Raw genomic sequence first — 16,445 nt, 5'->3', positions numbered from 1 at the left:
GCATCAACACTTTTCCAAAAGTGACTACCTTGGCGTCTGCAATAATTAACCACTAAAAATCCCTATAATCTTGTACTTACCAGAACGAAAAGCCTCACCAACCAACGATGTTCGAGAAACTCTCGCAATGGAAAACAAACAACATCCGAAACAAAATACATAGTACAAATTACACAAAACTGTGGGCACGAAACACGATTACAAATTGGAAGTTTTTGATTGGAAATCTACGAGTATAAGTTGTCTGCCAGAGAACGTGAAACATACATTTTCAATACAGAGTTCGTTAAATATTTCATTTGAGTTTATATAAATGTTTAGTTTTTGAGTATTGTTGGCAGTTTATATATACAGGCACCGCACAGTGTAATGCGAATTACTATGTTTTGATTTTAGTAGTGAAACGAGAGACTAGACAAAAGACAACAGCGAACTGGACAAGGTAAAACATTGACATTAATATTAATATCGAAATGCGAATGAGATGTTAGAAAATTAGGGGCCATTGAGAGAAGAGTTTCCGTTGCGATGAAAAGATCCAAAACACAAGTTTTCTTGATTGGTATTAAATATGTTTTTATTACTGATTAAGGCTGGTTCTTTAAAGTAACTGAAGGGCGGAAGTAGTGTTTATTTGGTTTTTTTTCGGTTTTTTGGTTCGGGTATAGTCGCCAGTGGGGCTACAGTGGGCTCAAATAGTTGATTTAGCAGCAAAAACTATGCTCTTTGGTACAGCAGCTGTTAGAAGAAAGGCTTAAGATAATCGGGGTATGGATGGATGGATGGTTTTAGGAACGAATGAGGGGATGGGTTCGTTAAGTATGTTTATTTAAATATATTTAATGGCTAAAATTAAAATTAGAGTTCTTTTTATAAATGTTTTGTTGTTGGTTTTATTACTTTTGTTGTTGTTGTTGTTGATTTTGTATAAGTTAATAATTAAAATAAGCATTTGTATATTTATATTTATATATTATACAATGAAACATTTAACGAAATTTTCACTCGACTTGACTATTGCTGGTTATCGGTTTTTTTTTTCTTTTGCTTACAGACAAATATTGATTACAATTCATTTTCGTTTATCCCTTCACTTCGTTTAAGTTGAAAAGATTTTGCGTAAATTTACAAGTGTCTATCTACGAGCTAAGCAAACAAAAGTATTTATTTTCACTAACGCTCAGCGCTTCAAACTCTTAGAGCTGCAAAATAGAGTTAAACAAATAGGATTTTAGTCGAAAATCGAGTTGTAACGCGATTGAGAAAAGTCTGCAAAAGTATTTTTTATGTTGGCTGAATTTGAAAAAAAATTTCGTTGAGTTCGTATTGGATGTTGCGATCAGATTTCATTTGCTATTTTGTTGAGTTCGTGCTTACATTTTGTATATATACGAGTATATTAATTTTAAAATTTTCGTTGTTGATGTTGTTGTGTTGTTTACTTTCCTGCTGATGTTGGGGTCGGACTTTTGTGTCTGGCATTGGATTTAGTAAATGTCTTTGATATCCTTACCCTTGTTGAGCTCAGCCAGCAGCTTGTCCTCTGGCTCGTACTCCAGGGGCACCAGCGCGTTGGGCGTGAGTGGCTTGTCCTTCAAGTACAGGCCATAGCGAGATGGGTACCTAGGTGGTGGACAAATCCGAAAATAATAGGTGATCTTGGGAAGCATTCAATGGGAAAGGGACACCCACCTGCGCTCGATCTCCTGCATGCGCTTCAGATGATCATTCCAGGCCTTCTCTGCGTCGTAGTTAGCTGGAACTGTCCACAGAAAAGATTGATATTACAAGAATCTAGACATACTCCCTACACTAGTTGAGCATGCCAACAATTGCGCAAGCACAGAACTCAATGCAAAAAAAATAAATGCTTACAGAAAGTGGTAGTTTAGTGCGTGGGCTCACACGACGTATGCGCAATATTCGATACGTACGCCATCCCAGAAAGCAATATTATCATATATCATAGCGAAAGCAGCAAAAAGAAGAAGAAGGAGAAGAAGAAGGGAATCGGGAAATCAGTAAAGCAGTAAAGCGTATTAAAAAGCAATTTATTATAAATGATCTGCAAGCTGAGGTCGAGGCCGTGGCCGTGGTCATGATACAAGTCGATGGGAGTTCATAGCAAACCCTTTGATGTGATGGCCCTTGATGGATGGTCTGATGGATGGATGCAACACCACAGCACAGAACACAGAAAAGCAACAGCATGTTGTTTACAGATTTTATTTCACACACAAAACACATACATATACATATATATATATACAGATGTATATACTGGCTAGCGAATAAATCGTTTTCTAATTTCGATTATTTAACTAAAAACTACACACAAAATCCTGTTCACTAAATTTAAGTTGTCTTTTGCCTAGAGAGAACAACAAACACAAATACAAATATATATATAAATATATATCGAGAGAGTGCGCATAAAATATCAAAAATATATATATGTATATCGCTCGGATACATATGTGTATTTAACTTGACGACACACATATTTATGTATACTCTGAAACATTTATGAAAGAGAGAGAAAGAAAAAAACAATTGGTTAGTCCAAAAAAAAGCGAGAAGAAAACTAAATAATTTAGGCAAACGGGGTACCAGGTTGAAGGTAAAACGGGTTGTGGTTGGGGGGTGGGGACTGGGGCTTTTGCCAGTGTGTGAGTGTGTGGAAATTCGGAAAATCGGAAAAGAGAACTTCGGCTTCCGCGCATCGAGGGTCGCCACAGTCATTTGATCCCAGAGCACGCACCGAAAAAAATTGAGTCAAAAATTCCGCTTATATACCTGACTTGATATATAGCGCACAAAGATGAGTCCGTTTGTGTGTGTGTGTGTGTTGCCTATATTGTCTTGATTTTTTGTTCATTTCTGAGGCCTTTTGCCAAAATCAACACGAACGAGCCGAAACGAAACGAAACTCTCATTGACGTAATATTCATTGGCCGTTTGGCGCTGGCCATTTTTATTTTTAAATTTATGAAATCATAGCGCTCGCAAATGAAAACCCATAAAGATATGGCGGTTCTGAGATATTCAAGGTGTTGTCAAAAGCTTCAATAGCAGGCAGTGGCAAGAATGCAGTTGTGAGATGATCGTAATGACGCGACTGATTGGTTGATTGATTGATGGCGCATCGCAGCGAAACAGAAAGGCTGAAAGAACTTTTGGCATTCGGCTGGACCGAAGCTTATGTAACCTTGCAATCGGGTGATTACCTTCCAAATTTTGAATTTTATTGAAATTTTCAAAGGGCTAAGTAAATTAAATTACTTTGAAGTGTCAATCAAAGAGGTATACATAAGCATTTAATACTGATTTTCAGCTACTTAACCATTAATGTAAAAGGTATCTTTAGCAGTTATTTCAATTTTATGGAGGGTCATAAGTTATGTAAACAAGAACTTCTATCTGGCCAGATCATTTTTACTATGTAATTTGAAATTGAAATCACTTAAATTACATATCCGTACTTGCAAGACCACGCATTTCGGAAGCGTTAAGATACAGATTCTCAGCTGTGTGAAGCAGTTAGGCGGGGATCGGCAGTAGATAGTAGATAGTACAGTAAATGGTCCATATGTGGGCCCAACTCACTTGTTCGGCTGTAGTGATGATCGTAGATGGCACGGGGCGAGTAGCCGTAGGTGTCGCGGCTCACTGGCAGATATCTGTAGCCAGAGGACTGGACGCGCTCGTTGGCGGTGGCGGGCTCGTCGTAGATGCTCCTGTAGGAGGGCGAGTCCAGGTAGGAGCTGTAGGGACGAGAGGCACGGGGCGCCTCGTGGGCACGGATATCCTCGGAGCCTATAAATAGGTGTTTGGATAACGCGGCGTTAGTTCATTGCTATACAAATATTTCGGCTATTTTCACTATTTGGCTCAATGCCAGCGCTGCAGAAGAGCACACAAAAATTAAGTTGATTTCTATTCGGTGTCTATCATAGATGCGCCCCTCTATGTGTATTCTATATTTTTTTGGTATTTTCGCCGTCTTTGTTTAAGGCCTGAGCACATATTTTACATTTTCCTCTCTATATACAGGGGATGGCGAAAAGCTTTCCCATCGGAGCGAGTCTAAGTATATAGCTTGGCTGATATGACACCTGCCAAAATAAATAGACTATACATATAGGCTAAGCTATTTGTGTTGCTCACTGCCCAGAGTTTAATAATAATATCGCTCTTGAGTGTCCCTTAATCAGACCGAAATGGGGATACTTAGAGTTGATCTTCAGTTATTCTAGAACTATGCAAACTGACTATTATTGTGACCATCCGTTTAATTATACTTTTGTACACCTAACCCATTTTTTGACTGGATGTATACCTCAATTATACTTGTGTATACCTATCCTATCTTTTGAGGACTTCTTTTGCTTATGTACTAGATGCTTACCCTTCAGGGACCTGATGTAGGACTGCCAGAATTTCGCCTTCTTGCTGGGGCTCTCATTGCGCCCAATCATTTCCAAGTGGTTTTTGAACATTTTGATCGATTTGTTTTGTTCTGTTCACGAAAAAATCGTTGAACTCGTTCGCTGTAATGAAGTTGGGAGAAGAGATGTCTTAGCAATTTTCCAATGTGTGTTTCAAATTTCCGTTCGGCTTTTCAGTTCTCGGTTTAAATCTATTTCCCGGGAAATGCCAGGCAGCACGCACGAATTCGAGTCGCTTGTCTCTCGATTGATGGGATGTTTTCTCAGTTGAATTTTTTGCTTTCGCGTTGAAAGTCTCTCGGTTCGAAAATAAACAGACTGTGTGCCACTTTCGAGCAGTGCAAAGTTTATAAAACATATACATATAATCTAATATAATACCACGATCAGGCAACAGCAGCTACCGCAAGATCAATCTCACTAAAAATAAATACATGTTTCGGTTCGGTTTTTGTGATTTTTCATGTATTGCTTCTTCTGGTTGCTCAAATATAAAAATATTTTTTGTTGCTTAGCAAATTTCACACTTCTGAGTATGAGAACCAGAAAAAACGAATATTCTAGGTGTCAGTGTGTGCGTGTAAGTGGGCTAGTGGGTGTGAATGTGTCTGTGTGTAAGCTGCAGCTAAATTGGGTTTATTTTTAAATGTCCTTGAGTTGAAATCGTTCTGTTATTCTGGCTTTCATCGGAATTTACTTTAGTATCGCAGAAGTGTGCAAAGTCTAATATCAATTTAGTTGAAGTATTTCAAAAGTATTAGGTACTCGAATGTTGGCAATAGGTCCTTATTATCCATTAAATGAAATAAATTTCGAATTTAATTCAATATCGGATTTTTGTATTAATATTTCACTGCACAAACTTTTGAAGAGCTCCAACACTTTGGTATCAAATGTCATTGAGTAAGATCTCTCTTATATAATTATATTCAATGTCTTTTTGCCATGGAACATCGGTTCATTCATAATGCGATCATAATTCCATAATTATTTCACCAGCAATTGTCTTTTCTTCACATCCAGATGTGGTAATGCACTTTATTCAATTTGATATTATTGTTTTTTATTTCGTTTAAATTTATTTAATGTACTATTCAGTTGTGTTGTTTAATATGTTTTCGGGTTCGCTTACAATTTAAATTTACTCCTAAAAAATAGCGATCTATCCTCAACGAAGAATTTTTTCAAACTGCAAACCCCAAGAAAATTCGCCTCACCAATTTTCCTCGTTTCAGAATTTTGCCATTCCGTTTCGGCCCCAAAAGCACGGCGCATTCCTTTACGGCGTAGGTTGCTCTATCCGTGAGCGATTTTCATCGCATCTGTGTGCTGCAAAGCTCCGGAGATCGGTTATGGGAAAGCTTTCCTATATTCTGATAGATCGTGTGCTGGCACCCGCACCCACCCACTCATTGTTTGCAACGTTTCAATACCGAAACCGCGATGACGCTGGCGATGATCACAAAAAGAAAGCCAGCTAACTCATGCCACATATGTATATGTATATGTTACTCGTATGAGCCAATATTTCTTTCACAAAATCCCGCACTCTATTTTCAGTTTTTGTTTTCCCTATGCCTATCCATAATTTCAACGTTGTCTTTAGAAATTTTTTAGGGAAAGGTATTGAATTGATCAATGAACTGTATACGCTCTTGCTAAATTATTACAATAACTGACTGCTTTCATTTAACCAATTTAAAATGTGGTTAGTGGTCGATGGAAGTTTTGGCATGACAGCATTTAAATTCCATTTATTTGTTTACGTTTTCTTTTGGTTTCGGCATTGGCTAAAATTTAGTTTCCCGATAATGGAAAACCATTTCCAGCAACATGCCCACACAGATAAATAAACAACAGTGGTCCAGATATATTAGGCCAAACGCAGACACCTTAACTATGCAATATATGAGGTTTGAAGAAACCCATACATAGTTCATAGTACATAGTTCAACTTATTATGTAAAATGCAATATCATTTTGCACTTAATTGGTATTCTTAACTATTATACTTATGTTATTACTCGTTAGTTAGAATACCCTTATGAAGGGTATATCTTTTCTGCCCACGTGCGACCTAATGCTTGATAATCCAAACACAACTTTTCCAGGGAAATTCCGAGGAAAACGAGTAAACAAAGATGGGTAAAGCTTCTGCCCCCATCATATACAATTACATCGGACCGAGTTGAAGGGCAGATCTGGGAGTACATATGTTTCTAATAATAGTGACTACATCCATGGAGATCGGTTTGACCTTTTCAATCGTGCAGATCGCTTACAGAACTTCCTGCATGTGTTTTCTTATTTTCCTCCCATGAACTCAAGGCCAAATGCAAGTGCATTGAAATGTTCTTTTGACTTTGTTTGTTTACCTTATGTAAGGCTAGTTTGTGAATTTAACCCTTAAACAGACTTGCAGCGTCATTTAAACTTGAACTTGACTTTGAATAAGCGAATGCGGTTTGATGAACCAAATCGAAAATCAAAGGAAAATGCACAAAAACTCACGGGAAATTGGGAAATACCTGGCAAAGGTTTTCATTTCGGCCAATCAGTGATTTCGGTGATGTGATTCAACTTTTACTTTCTGGCACACTTTTTTGGCTTTCCACTACAATGAATTGAGCAACTTTTTAGTTCACTTTCGTTTTTGTCGTTTTTTTTACTTAAATTTAGTTTTTTGGCGCTTGAATGTGCATTTACCATCTTTGATGTTGTGCTGAAGGACACACAAAAGTTGGCTAGGAATTGCATACCCTTAAAAGGAATACAATATACAATTCAATTATTTTTAAACTAATTAAATTTGCCAAGCGGCTTAAAAAATAATTATCTTAGAGAAATTTATGGCCCTCGAGGATTGGGGTTGAGGATGTAAGCTCATTATTTAGTGGCACACATGCAAACAATGTCAAACAATTTGCTTTCGCAAATTCCCCACATTTTATAACGCAGTTTATACCCAAATTAATTGTAAACTGCATTAAATTTCGGGCGAGGGGGGCAGACATTTAGTTGTCAGAAAGTAAAACGCAGAGTGAATGCATATCATTTATAAGCAATTTATTACTCTGGCACTTGGTCTGTAATAAATTGCTTTCCCAATGTGAAGGTCGATTATAGTTTTCGCCAGTGAAATGAAATGAAACGAAAAACGAATTATAGAGATCCTACAATGTCAACGATGCGTATGCGCAATTTGCTGTGGCTCAGCAGCTCAGAAAAGCCACAAAATATAATTAATATAAATACCACTTTGAGTCATAGCGAATTAGCGAAAATAAATATATTTTGGCCTATTGTTTTGTACCGAATGCTTTGTGTTTTTGGCGACCGTTTCGTATGCTCTCTTTTAAAAAGATTTCTTGTATTGATAAACTGAAATATGTTGTTTAAAAGGGTTTCAGTAAATGTACTCTTTAGATTCAATTTTTTCGACTTGCATCACCTGGGGACTCATAAATAGAGCTTAATGGCTTCTAATGCCTCAGCTGCAAAGCTTTTCCCCACTCTATGCTGTCTATCATACAATTTGAATAAAAATACACACATTATGTGGCACTAATACATAGTTTGGCCGAGTCTATATATAACGATGTTTAACCTTAACATATAGCAGACACCTTCAAATGAATTCTGCTAGAAATATAAAAATAAATATGTGTACTCGATGTATTCGCGTGGATATATTCTCTCGCCTGATTTTGCAGCCGCACTCCGTATCTATAGCCTTTGGCCAGCTAGGTTCTGATCGGATTGGGATTCGGATTCGGATTGGTATTGGGATTGGGAGGCCCGAGCTCCCCAGGAGCCAAAAGCGACCAACGCAAATGAACTTGAAAATTAATTGTTTCTGCAGTCGCACAATTGCAGATCGTGGGGGAGTAAAAAATGGATATATGTGTAGGGGCTTTATGTATCGAGAGATATGTACATATGTGTACATTTGCTCAATGCCACTGGGGGTTTGCCTTCCATAATTTATTTGGCTTTCAGAAGCTATGTGCCTGAAAACACACATTTTGTTTATAATTTCATTAAAATTGAATGCCAGACGATTTCTTCGTCGGGCTGGAAAATTGAAAATTAAGAAAAATCCACAAGTTATTTGGCTTGTTTGGCTTGGCCCATATATTTCTTTATAAATAAATTAGTGTCTATTTCCTTTCATCTTCTTGATCCCCAAGGACACAAGGGTCAATGCAGTTGAGGCGGCTTAAAATATATTTATAAGGAAATTGCACGGAATTAACCTTGAATTTCGACGCAAATTTTTCTGCTGACAGATTGATGATGGTCAGACAAACTGGCGAAATGGGAAAACGTTTGAATATTTATTTTGGTCACTTTCTTTGAGTGGCTTATAGAACATTGCTGCTGACACATTGGGTTAAAAGTTTTCGGTTTTCAAATATAATTAGGAAAGCCATTAACAGTTAGCCAGTGAGCACCCACTTGAGATTCATTTCCTCTGAACTCTCCTCCCCTTTTTGCGGAGAAGTCATTCGTTTATCAATAGCCTGCTGACGTCACAGAGATACAACTTGTACATCCTGTTTATTATTTTCGACTTTCAGTGTATAATATACGAATGAATACAAGCGCACGAAAAGCCATTTATTCTGGCTCTGCATTCCATTCCATTCATGAAATCAAGGGGAAGCAAATATGTAATAAAGAGAATCTTACATATACAATTATACAAAGTATATGCATAGAGATTACTCGAGTCCATTTGGCCCACAGATGACAGCACAAATGTGGACAATGTTTTGATATGTTTGGCACAAGTGTTTCTCGATATTATAATACTACAAGTATATATTATGGGGGTGTCTACCGCCCAATACCAAAATATTGGAAGGTCAAAACTGAAAGTTTCGTTTATTTTTTTGCCCGTCTTTTTGGCTGTCCAAATTTTTAACTTGTTCATTGTCTTGTACTTTGGCTGTTTCTCAGGATTTCTGTCTTTTTCGCTTAGTTTTGTGTCGTCTTCTATATTTCACACATCATTGTGTGATAAAAATATTTTGAAGCTGTTTCTTATTTGGAACCTCGTACATATAACAAAGATTTATCTGTGTATAAAAAGAAAGGCGGAAAATAGACAAAAACAGGAAAAAACAAAACATATAAACATATATTAGCAAGTTGACGTCAAGGGATACCGTTCTCTTTGTTTATAGGAAATTCTATACCTAATTACTTTTCCCTGACCAAAACAACACTTCCGATACATATTTTGTATGTTGTTTTATTCAAATAAATACACAAATGAAAATTGAATACATTACAGAATTTATGGTCAGTAGTTACTACAAACATTATTTCCCCTACGTATTTATATTGCATATCATTCCGAAATTCCTTTCTGCAAACGCCGAATAAATCATACTTTCCCGTAATCAAACCAGAGCAATATTCTGGTTTTTAAAGCTGAAAACCATGAGCCACAAACAAATTGCCCTGATATGCATAAATTTATGATTTCAGCCCTGATTCGCCACCGGGCGATTTATGGGCGAAGGGATAATAGCCACGTTCAAAGCGCCTGAAACGACTTGTGACACAACAAATGGCAGTAAGCCATAAACAAGGCGAACTGTGAATTATGTGTGCAGAGGACAGAAGGCACAAATGAGGGCTTGTACAAATCGACACCTGCAACTTGGTGGGTCGATTGGTGGGAGGTGTGTCCTTGGATCCTGCGAAGATGCTGCAGTTGCGTGTAATTTGGTCGCAATTGTTAGTTGGTTAGTTGGGCGCATCATGATGGGAATTTCCCAAAGGAGCTCGACTCAATTTCCAGTTGGCAAATTGGCTTAGTTGCCAATCCGAGACGAACATATGCGGATTGCATTCGAGGAGGAAACATATGCCACCAGATCCCATTCATTTGCGCCGTGCCGCCGTGCCGCCGAGATGCCTCAAGGTGTCGGAGTGAAATTTATTCTTAGAAGCCATGGCCAGAGCCAGGTGCATTTCTTTGAATGTGAATGCAATTCAATTAGCCCAGATTCAAAGGGGGAGCGAATAAATAGCAATATAGCAATTGTCCTTGCCTCTAAATTGTGAGCACAACTCAGTTGGACTTGGCTAAATTAACAGATCCTTGGCCCAGCGGCAATTAGCTTCGTCCTGCCCAAGGATACGGAACTGGGCAATAGAAAAGTCGAGTTCCTCTGCTCAAATGTCATCCACGTATATAAATGAGTGATTTAATGACTGCTATATGTACCGTCTATGTATGTCGCATACTGTAGTCACAGTGCGGCATGTAATGTAATTACCCCAACTAATTGAAAGTTCTTTATGGCTTTTGCTGAAGGCCAATATATTGTGACTTTGCTGTGTGGTTAGGTCATGTTGCCAAAGGAAACGGGCTTGTTAAAGTCCTAAGGTAATAGAACTGTTTCTAATAACGATTTGAATTTAAAATCAAATTTATACTAGATATAATTCCCTTCTTAAAAACTCGATTCCCAATTAATACCGCAAACGTGCCACCACTTTGCTACTTCCCATACAACTTGACGACTGTTGGTTTGGACCACAAAGTGGCGTTGAAAACCCTGGCGAGACAGTTGCCTCCGCGGATGAATAGAACGATGGATGCGATGACACGCTGAATCAACAGAGTGATGCGAAAATAATATGCTTGTGGCTGGAGTCGAGGCGCCGACGGTCTGGTCCATTGGAATCAAGTCGGGCATTCAGTTTTTCAATGATTTCGCGGTCCAAGTGGACCTGCTGAAAAATGGCACAGTTTTTCAGGCAGACCGAAGCCACTCGGGCGTATGTGTAATGCCAACTCACACTGAGGGAATCCATAAATTCTCTTAAAAAGTATGCCAGGCCATTAAAAAAGTCATTAAAAATGCGGAAAGAAGCAACGAATTCTTGAACCGAATCTATGTCAAGGATATTAAAATTAGCATTTTGTATTTTTTGGTGAAAACACTGATTGATCACCTTATATAGGCCCATTCAAACGCATTTCCTGTACATCTAATTAGTGACCAGTGACCTAAGTTGGGTGCCAATCAATTGATTCCGGTCTGTATTAACAGGTCCAGCCATCAATGTCAGCCAAGTGAAGCCTAAGGAAGTGACTCCCTCTGCCCCAAGATGTACGGACTGCTGCTGGAGAACCTCTCCGAGTACATCAAGTCCGTTTACGGCGAGGAGAAATGGGAGGACATCCGGCGACAGGCAGGCATCGATTCGCCCTCCTTCAGCGTCCATCAGGTCTATCCCGAGAATCTGCTGCAGAAGCTGGCCAAAAAGGCTCAACAGGTGTGTGCCTAGTACCTCAAAATAAATAAAGTGAATATACATAAAGTTTGTTCCTTCGAAATGAATACACATTTTTAGGTGCTGGGCGTTTCCGAGCGGGATTTCATGGACCAGATGGGCGTCTACTTTGTGGGCTTTGTGGGCCAGTATGGCTACGATCGAGTCCTTTCCGTTCTGGGTCGCCACATGCGCGACTTCCTCAACGGGCTGGACAACCTGCACGAGTACCTGAAGTTCTCGTATCCGCGGATGAGAGCGCCCAGCTTTATCTGCGAAAACGAAACGAAGCAGGGTCTGACCCTGCACTACCGTTCCAAGCGTCGAGGATTCGTCTACTACACCATGGGTCAAATCCGAGGTAATGCCGAGTAGTTCCTTGGAGACTAATGATCTGATCTTATCGATTGTAAATTCAGAGGTGGCACGGTATTTCTACCACAAGGAGATGCACATCGAGCTCGTTCGGGAGGAGATCCTGTTCGACACGGTCCACGTGACCTTCCAGCTGACCTTCGATAACAGGGCGTTCACACTGGCGTCCTTGGCAATGACCCGGGAGGAGAAGCACCTGCCCATCAGTGCTCATGTGCTGTTCGAGATCTTTCCCTTTTGTATGGTTTTTGGGTAAGCATCACTTATTTTTAATGAAATATTTTTTAAATTTTGTATGAATTTGTTTATTCCTAGTGCCGATATGGTTGTGCGAAGTATTGGTAACTCCTTAATGGTGATTCTACCGGAGCTTCTGGGAAAGAAAATAACGGCCTGGTTTGACCTAGTTCGTCCATTAATTGCATTCAAGTTTCAGACGGTAAGCTTGTGCCTTTAATATTCATAATATTACGTAACCCTTTATTCCTATCAGATACTCAATCGCACTAACAACATTTTTGAGCTGGTCACTGTGGATCCAGTTACGGAGAGATTCGACGTGCAAAACGAGGACTTACTTCAGCACGAAGATGGCAGCGAACCGGAAAAGTCTCTTAGATTAAAAGGTAAACCAAAATACTATAGGACAAAATCCACAAAATTGATAAATCTTACCAAAATTAACTTCAGTTTTTGAACTGCGGCTTAAGTTATAGAACTGTGTTCAAAGAAGTTGAGGTGTTTGTAACAGAGTAACTTATTTATACGAATGTTTCGCAGGTCAAATGGTTTACATGGAGAACTGGCGCATGATCATGTTCCTGGGTACACCCGTAATGCCGGATCTGACCTCACTGATAACCACAGGTCTGTATATCAACGATCTGTCCATGCACGACTTCAGTAGGGATCTTATGCTGGCGGGTACCCAGCAATCGGTGGAACTCAAGTTGGCCCTGGATCAAGAACAGCAGAAGTCAAAGAAGCTGGAGGAGTCCATGAGACTGGTAAGAGCTACAAGAAAGCGTATGAAATTCTTGCTCAGAAATAACAAGGTGTAATCCGAAGTTGGATGAGGAGATGCGAAGAACGGATGAGCTTCTGTATCAGATGATACCCAAACAGGTGGCTGATAGGCTCCGACGAGGCGAGAATCCCATTGATACCTGTGAGGTGAGTGTTCCTCAGAACCAAATCCTAGATAACGTTTATAATATCATCTTGTAATTCAACAGATGTTCGATAGCGTTTCCATCTTGTTCTCAGACATCGTAACCTTCACCGAGATTTGCAGCCGCATTACTCCGATGGAGGTGGTGTCCATGCTAAATGCCATGTACTCCATTTTCGATAAGCTGACGGAGCGGAATTCGGTGTACAAGGTGCGGTTCATTCCATTATTGTTTAACTCTATGCTAACGGATGATGCCTAGGTGGAAACTATTGGTGATGCGTATATGGTGGTGGCGGGTGCTCCGGATAAGGATGCCAATCACGCCGAGCGAGTCTGTGATATGGCCCTGGATATGGTGGACGCGATTACCGATCTGAAGGATCCCTCAACGGGCCAGCACTTAAGGATACGTAAGAATGCCTAATCCTTATTTATATATTTATATTGGAGATGATCCCCTTCAGGTGTGGGCGTCCACTCGGGCGCCGTGGTGGCGGGCATCGTGGGCCTTAAGATGCCCCGCTATTGCCTCTTTGGGGATACGGTGAATACCGCCTCACGAATGGAGTCCACCAGCATCGCCATGAAGGTGCACATATCCGAGTCCACGAAGGTTCTCATCGGACCCAGCTACAAGATCATCGAGCGCGGTGAGATCGATGTAAAGGGCAAGGGCACCATGGGCACCTATTGGCTGGAGGAGCGTGAGAACCGGCTGCCTCTGCAACTAACCGCCGCATTGCAGATTCATCCGCTTTCACCTGTTCCACCAACGCCCACACCCAAGACGAAGGCCATAATGCCTCCAGTATCCAAGCCGTTGACTCCGCTGGTTCCCGTTTCGGTTTCTCTGGCAGTTTCCATACCCGCCACCAATGTTCCTGCAGTGGATGTGATGGCTCCTTCATCCAGCATGTCCGGTTTGGTACTTACTGCCACTGCAGCGGCTCACATGTCCTTGCACCACCAGGCCGTGGTGGCGGAGGCATTGACTGGAGGTTCAGGTGAAGTGGTACCGCCAGCATCTGGAGGAGCAGCTTCTGGCACAACTGGAGCGGTGGCGGGTGGAGGTCCTGCCCCGGACGACCGGAACAGTCGCATCTACTCACCCGTAACCTTCAAGGACGTGGCTCGGCGAAGCGTGGCCAATTCTCCGGTGAGGGGCTGTGCCCAACCGGATCAGGAGAGACGTCGCGAGTCCCGCTCCAATTCAACGGGACACGTATTTATGCGGACTCCTTCGGATATTTTTGGCTCTCTCATCCTGGACACCGAGGAGTTTCTCGAGGACCTGCAAATCTCGCGCTCCTCCCTTGCAAACAACAACAACAATCCGAGCCCTTGCGGCTTTAGCCCAACTCCTCCTTTCCGGATTGGCAGCGCACCGCCAAAGCCGAGACCCAGTAATCCGGACAAATTTACACCGGAGGAACTGGCCGCCATGGACCAACTGACGCCTCCGTCGACGGCTCCAGCCAGGGAAACGGCCAGCTGCAGCAGTGCATCATTGGATCGCGACAAGGCGACCAAGCTGAAGTAAGTTTTTGAATGGGTTATAGAACTCCGTCAGCCAACTTATCGTTTATCAGGAAAATCACTTTCTCCACCAGCAGCAGTCTGGATGCCACCACTCCAACTGCCGTGGCAGCCGTAGCTGCCGTGGTGTGTCCAATGCGATCCAAGTCGCCGCCAATGTCAGTGGCTCCAGTGGTACACATGGTTCAGGCCAGTACCAGCAAAGGCGACAGCCAACGACCAGGCTCGAAGGATTCGGTATCATCCATTTCCCTGCACTCACCCCCACCCCATCGATCGAGCTCGGCACCAGCCAGGTGAGCTAACGAGAAGGACATCATCATTCCAACAGTCACATAAACTTCTTCTTCCAGACCGCACTCAATGTCGAAGGCGGCGCGAAAGGCCTTCCTGGCCGCCAAGCAGACCAAGGCAATGGAGAAGCTGGACAAGATGATCGAAGAGGTCCACGAAGTGGAGTCCCAGTCGGCGACAAAGGCGGCCAGCATGCGGCTGGCCCTCTACGGCCATGACGGCGGTGGTGATCTGGCTGCCGGTGGATGTCCACTGTTTCTGCCACCGCCGCCGCAGCAGCAGCAACAGCGCCTGATGCCCAGCTCCATCTCAGACTCCGGCCTCTGCAGTCATGGGTGGGTAGCTCCTGAATCACACATTCTATATGCCTTTCAAACATTCTATACCATCCCGCGACATAGTCATAGTCATGCTCCCAGCTGTCATCACATGGATCCCAAGATGAGCAACAGCCAGAGTTTCCAGCATTCTCCACGTGGCGGAATAACCCATCAGTGCTGCAGCGGCTTTGGACACGGAAATGGACGTCACTCTCATCGGATGCACTCGAATGCCTGCCGGATTCTGTAGAGGATGGCAGGACAGGAGCTCATCTATCACCGATTCCATATCATGTATACTGATCGAATTCCGCTCAATGTTCCCGCGTGCTTTTTGGTATAGTAATAATAACTAGTCGGCAATTATTAGGATTTAGATAGATGTTGAATCTCATAGTGTATAGAATAGCTTAGATAAGGAATGTACCTACATGTTACGTGTACCCAGACTATAGCTAGTCAAGCAGGGCTTTAAAATTTGGCAAGTCGGTGTCTAAATATGCTACAAATCTGTAAAAACTGTTAGCACCCTTGATGCCTATGTGTATTATTCAAACGATTTTAAATTTCTTGACCTCTAAATATGACAATACCAACAGGAAATCAAACTACAAATGGAAAGGCATTTTCCGTACATTTTCATGAAACCACCTGAGGCATAAAGTGCTCACAAAGTAATATAAACTAACTATAAATGTACTATAAAATCTCTATATATGTGTAGTAGTTAAATGGTTAAGTAGATTTTATGTGTAGACAAGTACTAAACAAATATTACCAAAGAAAATCAGAGCTATGTATTTTCTAAATGTTTTAAATTGATTCCAATAATGCGAAAACCAACTAATGCAAAACAACTCAAATAAATATTCTAATAAATAGCTGCGCAATATATGCAAAGTTAAAATGTTATTCCCCTATATTTATTTGTTGGTCTATTCCAAAGACAATAAATCATGGAATGGCTTTCATATTTGCTCATCTGAAAGTGGCACATCCTTT

The 16,445-nt window shown here is 41.1% G+C and overlaps 2 protein-coding genes and 1 pseudogene across 9 annotated transcripts in view; 2 read left to right on the top strand and 1 right to left on the bottom strand.

Moving 5' to 3' along the window:
- The window catches only part of LOC122619316, a 16,427-nt pseudogene extending 15,376 nt beyond the window's left edge, over positions 1-1,051 (top strand).
- LOC122619315 overlaps positions 1-5,715 on the bottom strand; it is a 9,991-nt gene extending 4,276 nt beyond the window's left edge. For 4 of the 7 annotated variants that reach the window (XM_043796160.1, XM_043796161.1, XM_043796162.1 and 1 more), the window contains exons 1-5: positions 5,581-5,715; positions 4,409-4,550; positions 3,607-3,816; positions 1,693-1,762; positions 1,514-1,623 (exon numbers count right to left, since the gene is read on the bottom strand). In XM_043796160.1, the coding sequence (XP_043652095.1) occupies positions 1,514-1,623; positions 1,693-1,762; positions 3,607-3,816; positions 4,409-4,499 (481 nt within the window). In that variant the 5' untranslated portion in view covers positions 4,500-4,550; positions 5,581-5,715. Of the gene's footprint in view, positions 1-939; positions 1,203-1,513; positions 1,624-1,692; positions 1,763-3,606; positions 3,817-4,408; positions 4,551-5,580 lie in introns of those variants that run through there. The other 3 variants (XM_043796166.1, XM_043796164.1, XM_043796165.1) reach the window with 3 other exon arrangements.
- The window catches only part of LOC122619310 (soluble guanylate cyclase 88E), a 19,924-nt gene extending 3,535 nt beyond the window's left edge, over positions 1-16,389 (top strand). The window contains exons 2-14 of one of the 2 annotated variants that reach the window (XM_043796153.1): positions 11,522-11,747; positions 11,826-12,105; positions 12,164-12,371; positions 12,435-12,558; positions 12,613-12,745; positions 12,900-13,126; positions 13,188-13,292; positions 13,355-13,501; positions 13,553-13,703; positions 13,758-14,829; positions 14,904-15,125; positions 15,183-15,458; positions 15,525-16,389. In XM_043796153.1, coding sequence (XP_043652088.1) covers positions 11,580-11,747; positions 11,826-12,105; positions 12,164-12,371; positions 12,435-12,558; positions 12,613-12,745; positions 12,900-13,126; positions 13,188-13,292; positions 13,355-13,501; positions 13,553-13,703; positions 13,758-14,829; positions 14,904-15,125; positions 15,183-15,458; positions 15,525-15,693 — 3,282 coding nt within the window. In that variant the 5' untranslated portion in view covers positions 11,522-11,579 and the 3' untranslated portion in view covers positions 15,694-16,389. Of the gene's footprint in view, positions 1-11,521; positions 11,748-11,825; positions 12,106-12,163; positions 12,372-12,434; positions 12,559-12,612; positions 12,746-12,899; positions 13,127-13,187; positions 13,293-13,354; positions 13,502-13,552; positions 13,704-13,757; positions 14,830-14,882; positions 15,126-15,182; positions 15,459-15,524 lie in introns of both variants that reach the window. The other variant, XM_043796152.1, reaches the window with a different exon arrangement.
- The last annotated feature ends 56 nt before the right edge of the window (positions 16,390-16,445 follow it).

Source organism: Drosophila teissieri, chromosome 3R (genome assembly GCF_016746235.2).
Source record: "Drosophila teissieri strain GT53w chromosome 3R, Prin_Dtei_1.1, whole genome shotgun sequence".
NCBI lineage: Eukaryota > Metazoa > Arthropoda > Insecta > Diptera > Drosophilidae > Drosophila > Drosophila teissieri.
Note: the sequence above shows the minus strand (reverse complement) of the source record. Positions and strands in the feature narration are given on the sequence as shown.